This window comes from Bombus vancouverensis, chromosome 5, assembly GCF_051014615.1.
Source record: "Bombus vancouverensis nearcticus chromosome 5, iyBomVanc1_principal, whole genome shotgun sequence".
In the NCBI taxonomy this organism is placed as follows: Eukaryota; Metazoa; Arthropoda; class Insecta; order Hymenoptera; family Apidae; genus Bombus; species Bombus vancouverensis.
The window spans coordinates 378,529-385,563 of NC_134915.1; the positions used below are offsets into that span (position 1 = coordinate 378,529).

At 35.6% G+C, this 7,035-nt stretch overlaps 1 protein-coding gene across 1 annotated transcript; it reads left to right on the forward strand.

Annotated features, from left to right (window-relative positions):
- Positions 1–4,803: 4,803 nt before the first annotated feature.
- On the forward strand, positions 4,804–6,749 carry LOC117156459 (uncharacterized). The gene is made up of 4 exons (XM_033333503.2): positions 4,804–4,992; positions 5,061–5,091; positions 5,127–5,175; positions 5,331–6,749. Exons 1-4 carry the CDS (start codon positions 4,888–4,890, stop codon positions 5,638–5,640), a joined length of 495 nt encoding a protein of 164 aa, XP_033189394.1. The 5' UTR covers positions 4,804–4,887; the 3' UTR covers positions 5,641–6,749.
- Positions 6,750–7,035: the final 286 nt, after the last annotated feature.

The following is a 7,035-nucleotide window of genomic DNA, read 5'->3' on the forward strand; positions in this document are numbered from 1 at the left end:
ACTTTAATTACGTATAAAACAGTAAATTAACGAGTTATCGATGTTTTCGTTAACGTTTTACACGATCGGCAATTGTCAAAAACAAATACAGCCTGAAAAGAGGAAAAGCAAACTATTACTTAACGTCGGCTCATGTGTTGCATGTACACATCGTTTTCAGATTCTCGCGATAACGAAGATTTTCACTTTCGAATTCACTTGGCGATACGAAACGCGCTGATAGGGTGCGAAACTTAATATTACTTTTATGCAAATATAAAAGGAGGGAAAACGTTACTTTCTCGTATTAAATCGAGCTGAAATTATTTGAACGTATCTTACCATCGCGAGTGAATTGTACAACGCGTTTCTAAAGGAATTTAAATTACATGTACCTACATGTATACAATTATACAATTCGTGGGATAATTATTTAATAAATTCAAGCAGACAACACAGACATTTGATCATCCTTTGAAAAATAAATATAAATAATAATGCAAAAGTAGTTATAAAAACTGTGTATGTACGTGGTATATTCTCCTATGTAATGTAATATTTATTTAATACAAATTGTATGCTTTTCACTGTTTTTATTTCCTAGTTATTTTATTACAAACGTGTTATTTCAGTCGCATGACATTTTTTTTTTTTTTAATGCAAAAGACTAAATGAAGTAAAATTTATTCGAGTTTCTCAATAAATGTAGCGAGCAGGCGTTTTAATAATTAACTGTTTAATCCAATCTCAAGTCAATTTCGTGTAAATACATATATAAATATTAATTCATACGATTACTTCGTTTTCTATATCGATGAAAATTTTTTATTCAACCGAATAGCCTGGAAATGCATACGTTATTACTATTGCTTTGTACGAGTTCATCAAGAATTTAGTTGCCTGACCACATGGTGATACGTTATTATTGTTATTACTAAATAAATTATTCTTATCCGATGTTTCATACATAACAAAAATGTTTGAATTATTATTTTCAAAATTACACGAACTGCATACTACAATGACAACTTGTAGCATGACTATGTGAACATGAAACGTTCGCTTAAATTCTTTTCATTTTCCATGGGCATAAGTTATGTCGAAAAGTATGTTGTGTATTTGCGATATATTTTATATAATATTGGAGGCCGGTTTACGCTTGTTTATTTTATAAATCTTTTGTTTGAAATAGTATTGGTAGTTCTTTGGTATATTCTTTCACAGCGGTATAGCTAATACACAAAAAATTCATATTATTTTCTCTTGCTTAAGCTTATTGATAGTTATTCTACGATCAAAGCCACACATTACGTTAAAAGTCTCTTAAAAGCGTACTGGCCTCCTAAATACTACCTTAGCGATACTGGTCTTGAAAATGTAGAGTGAAAATGTAGAGTAGAGGAAACGTGTAAGGTAAGTTTCGCAAAATCTAAAACGAGAGTATTTTAGAAACACGACATCGAAGATATTGTCTGTCGAGGGTAAAGTGTGTCAATTCCAACGAAACGTAATTCCATTAATAGACTTACTACGATAAAAAGTAAAAGCATACGTACTTATTTCGTCCGAATAAAGGTGACTCCGTATACTATCACCTAATAATAATAATATGTATTCGTAACATTTTACGCTATTTATGTCTGCTATACAGGGCGCTTCACAACACGTGGGACCAACCTCGATACTTGGCAATACAAAAACTAGGAAAAGAGTTCATACAAACGCGTGTCCTGTCTGACCTTGTTTCGCAGTTATAGCCACATTTGTGTTTCGATAATCCGTAACTGCTTAGCTTCGTAAAAGTTGCTGGAAATGGCTCGGTCTGCGTTATGCGACATACAGCTGGTCGCATATTGAAAGATGGCGAATTTTTTTGACACTATTTCGAGCACTTTCTACGAAGATAAGCTGTCGCGGATCATCGTGACACGAAAGTAGCTGCAACTTTGAAACAAGGTCAAATAGGACACACGCTTGTATGAACTTTTTTCATTGGCTCCGCGTCTCCTGTACACTGCTGAAGTGGGTCGCGCATGTTGTGAAACATCCTGTGTATTAGAAACGTTAATGTCGAGAAACGAAGTGAAACGAAAAGAAGTGCGCGAACATTTGTAGAAGTTGGTCGAAGAGAAAATTTCCGGGTCGAAATTTCAGGCAATAGCGTCGAAGCAATGCAAGACACGTTTGAGCATACACGGTATACCTATGTATATATATAGTACGTCAATGTTATAACCTAACAATGATAGCAGATGTATATTCGTAATATTCTACGTTATACATGTCTCGTATATCGGAAATGTTATCGTCCGAGAAACGAACTGAAAGAAAAAAAACGCGAGAAGATTTTTGGAAGCTGGTCGAAGAGAAAATATCCGGGTCAAAATGTTAGATAGCAGAGCGAAGGGAATGTGGAACAGGAAGGTGTGAAAAGGGAAAAGGGAATGTTATAACCTAGTATATAATGAGAGTAATGTTCCGCGTTATCTATGTCTGGCGTACGTTAGAAGCGTTAATATATTGGAAAAACGAAAAGAAAGGCGAGAATATTTTTAGAAGTTGATCGAAGAGAAAATTTCCGGGTGGAAATGTCAGGCGGCATACTCGAGGGAATGCGATACACGTTTGCGCATATGTAGTAATATGCAGTGTACCTACGTGTACATACCGTTCATTTCGCAAGTGGTACGGTAATGCAGGCGTCGTGTCGGTGCATCCGAGAAGGAACAACCGGTTAGCTTTGTCTCAGCGATGTCTAGCGGGGCGGTCGTAATAGCTGCTGTTATAGCGCGTGACATAAGGCCGGGGCTGGCTTCGCCGTAAAGATTGCATTTTCTCATGAAAGCCGGATGAATCACGTCGTGAGAGTGAGCGCGCGCACACCGATCCAGCTCTTCTGCTCTTCTTTCCTCCACCGCTATTTTCCACTTCTCCTCTCTTAGCCTCTTCTCGAGCTTGTGATCCGAGCCGCCGCGTTTCGCTACAGAAAGTAATAAGATTTCGCAGTTGCCCTCACGAGCGGTCCTTCTCGACCAGAAATCGCTGGGTGTATCGTGAGAAAGAGACTACTACCGTTCTTTACGAAACGTCAAAGCGAATCCTCATAGTCTGCGACCAGTTTCAACGTGTCGTTTCTATCTCGTTGCTATTCGAGCTAATTCTATCGCGCTAATTTATTTGCGCTCGTATACGAAGCGTCTCGGCGGTCAAATCGATCAATTTCAATTCTTATAGCTTCAAGTATACCGATAATGACCAATTTTTTAGAAACAAATTAATTACCCTACCGTTGCGCCAGTATTTGGGCACTTTCAAATTATCGCAAGCATGTATATGAAATATACTTCGCGTAAAACTCTAGTTCGATCTAATTTTCGCTTCTGATCTTCTCTCAGGCGACCATAATATAGAGTTCGTTTATTGTTCATTTATTCATTTACTCGGCTATTGTTCGTCCGTCTATCTATACAAGAAGATGACACGGATAATAGCAAATTCCAAGGTAAATTAAAAATTATCATATTTGCAACATCGTCCCTTTTCTCTGCTGTTCGATTTATGGAGCTGATCGGCGTGGTTTCTGAACGAGTCATACGTTCATCCGTCACGTAAATCAATTATACAGCATCTTGATTGAGCAACTTTCGAGCACGCAGATATCGTTCTACCTTTCTAAAGCAAAATCTACCATCCAGTATTTACATTACAACTATCGCGTATCTACTTTAACACTTTCACAACGAGTGTCACGTATGCGTGACTTTAGCTGCCAGTGACTATAATATCGTACGAGCTACACGAAAATTATTGCAAAATAAAATGTGGAACATTTAGAAAAAGTAGAGGCGCGGTAAAATGATTAAAAAATGTAAAGTTAAACGAAAACCCAATAGAATTTCGTAGAAAGAATAAGAAACTTTTACGAAAAATATCACGTGCCAAGCAAAACTGCATTTTTATTGCAAATTTCGTGTTTCAGTTGTAAATGTGATAAAAAGTAAGCAGAAGAAAATAAAAAATTCGACCGTTACGGTATACAGTAGCTAAAAGGTATTGGCATATACCCTCGTCTTCTTTAAGCGTTCTTTTATTAGATTCAATGTTTCATTTTCATAACCTAGTCAAATTTTTATAATCATACGAGAGTACTACCAAACGATACAAAATTTGATATATTTAATCAATTAGTATGTAAACGCTATAATAAATACAATGGTGCGCCAACACTATTTATGACCACTGCAGTTGAAGATTTTGGTTGCATTTATTTAATACCAATTGTAGCTTTAATAACAATTAAAATAATATGTGCAGCTTCTAGGAAAAATAAAAAATAACTTACGATGCAGCAATGTCGCGTAAGCAACGAATGCAAGTTTTTAACAAGTTCCATCGTTGTTTAATGGTTGCAGTTTCTTCTACTTTTGCACTCTCGCTCGGAAATTTGGAACATGTCGTAATTTCGAAAGAAATGGCTTACTTGTGTAAAAGGTATTTGATCGATATTATCGTTTCTTTTTATCTTGTTATTGTCATTCTCGTGTTAGGCTTTCGCCCATTACAAGCGAGATACTATTCTAATTAAAAAAGTACATAAAAAGCATATAGATAGATAGATATTTGATATACTCGAAAAATTCATAAAATGGTTTTTTTTACTGTCATCTCAGCAACTGTGCGGCGACCTGGTTGAGGAATGCAGGTTATAGTCTTATCTATAAAGAGATTAAATTTCATGATCCAGCGATAAGCCGCTCGCTTATGGTAACGTCTTTAGTATACCCATGTTTCTTCCGGCTGTCACACGTCTAGAAAACGCTTGGCGATCTTTTTAAAAAATAACGCATTAATGCGAAATTTCTCGTAAAACTCGGAAGAGAAGTGTTGGAAAATGTCGAAGTGGCTGACATGCTAGAAGAAGCACATAGACAGAATGCTGTGAAGCCACCGACTATTTACAAATGGGTGAAAGGGTTTGAAGAAGGAAGAGAAAACGTGGAAGATCAACACCGTGTAATATTATTAATCTCGTTTTAAATTTTCTACACTTTTTGTGGATTAGTATTATTCTGCAATTTCAGTTTCAGTATCGTCCGTATCGAAGTGAAAACGTTCTACATCGAAGACGTCTATATAACAATTCCATCGTCACAGTTCAAATTGTCGTAAAGTCTTAAACAATCCGCTGGAACGAGGTGCCTCGTTTCTTGTAAATTTCTAAATCTGCGTCTGATATAGGTTTACCATTTGTCTATGATATCTCTAGATCAGTGAAAACGTCCACAACTTATTTGCTCGATGAAAATCATTATCGATGAAGTTGCAAAAAATTTATTTAATTTTGTCATACAAAACGTTCTTTTCGTACGAGAACGCGGTCGAAGAGAGACAAAGTTGTTCTTGGATAGAAAGATAATTAAAATAATTTGTATACATCGTCATCGTTGCGCTATTCGTCATCTGGTATGGAACGTAATAAGGTTCCGTTGTTATAAGCAATTCTTCAGCGAATGGTATCCTGAGGAAAGAGTTGCCAATATATTGAAATTAGCTTCTCAAGGAAACAGTAAACTGACCTTATTTCATGAATTCTTTCCTTCGGGGCAAAATCGAAAGCCACAAAGCGAAGATACACTTTCAGCTAAACAACTTCTTTGTTAACTTTCCAAGTTAATTCGTACGAAATGGGTTTTCTGATTCAGCAGTCATTCCGTATGTCAGCCAATTATGTAAGTATTACGTACATTGACATACAATAGCAATTGTACAAACTTATTATATATGTATATCAAAGCAAGATAACGAGTCTGTCACAATTTTATATTATGTCACAGTATCGATGTATTATTTTGTCGACACTGAAACGAAATATAAATTTCCGTGAAATAAATTCGTGATATTCGTAACCTTATTTGTATTCCATTCGTTGATTTTCTTGAATCATTTGAGTATGAATGTAACTTGAGTACGAAGGAATATATAAAAGAGAGAAATTATAAAAGAAAGGCAAAGAATTCGTCTGGAAAGAAATTTGTACTTTATTAAATCAATTTACCAATTAGGGAATTTTCATAAAACTTTTACGCGACTTATCCTCGAAGCGAGTAATACAAATTTGTTTAACGACAAGATTACAACCTGTGAATACAGCGAGAAGCAAATTCCTTAGGAAGCTACATCTCACGAGACGTAAAGTGAATCGAGGAACAGACGATAAATTGGAATGATTCATTTCCATCAGATAGTACGATACGTCCCTACGTGGTTACTGCCAGCGCAAATTCCACAGTGCTTACTAATACGATTTACAATTAGAAGAAAATTTCTCATAAGATAAGCACAGCTGTACAAGAAGCAAGCAATTGCTTTTAAGCTATTTCGTAGAGTGTGAGCAAATATTTACGAATATTTGTAAATGTACGTGCAGACAAGATGCATGCTATGACGAGACGTAAAAAGTTTATTTCAAATCAAGAGGAATTCCTCGAGGATGGAACGAAACGTATAGAAATGTGAAAATTTTTATTTGTAATGTTTAACCCTCGGTAACAGCGTACTGCCTCGTTTTCGACCAGTAATTTTAAGCAATTTTTCATTTTCTCCGTACTTGCGTGTAGATTTTGCCCTGCTTAAAAAAGTTAAGGCAGCGTGTAGCAATAAAAACAATTAGACGATATTCTAGAAACTTGGAAGAATATTCGAGAGTTTTGTGGGATTTTGTAAACCACAAAAACCTAGAAGAAACTGCATAGATTTAAGCGACTCGGTACGTAGACGACGTCAGCAGAAAAGTAAGGCTGCAGCTGGAGGATTAATTAACTTACTAAATATAAGATGAACGCAAACGTAGTTAAACACAATAAATATAATAATATTTATGATAAAAAAGTGTTTTTACTAAATTGTATATCAATTTCTTGTTATATGGATTATAGATAATATATTTTTATAATAATATTGTAAGGATTATCATTTCTATCATGGGAGAAATTTTTCCTTCCAATTTCGAGTTACGTTTATTTCCCCCGTTTTCTCTCTGTTTTCTGCTGCTCTGTA

Bases quoted from the DNA above. Each gene is read 5' to 3' on its own strand.
- LOC117156459 (XM_033333503.2), top strand. From the start codon at position 4,888: ATGCTAGAAGAAGCACATAGACAGAATGCTGTGAAGCCACCGACTATT. The intron at 4,993-5,060 runs GTAATATTATTA...CTGCAATTTCAG, and splicing joins ACGTGGAAGATCAACACCGT to TTTCAGTATCGTCCGTATCG. The intron at 5,176-5,330 runs TGCCTCGTTTCT...TTTTGTCATACA, and splicing joins AACAATCCGCTGGAACGAGG to AAACGTTCTTTTCGTACGAG.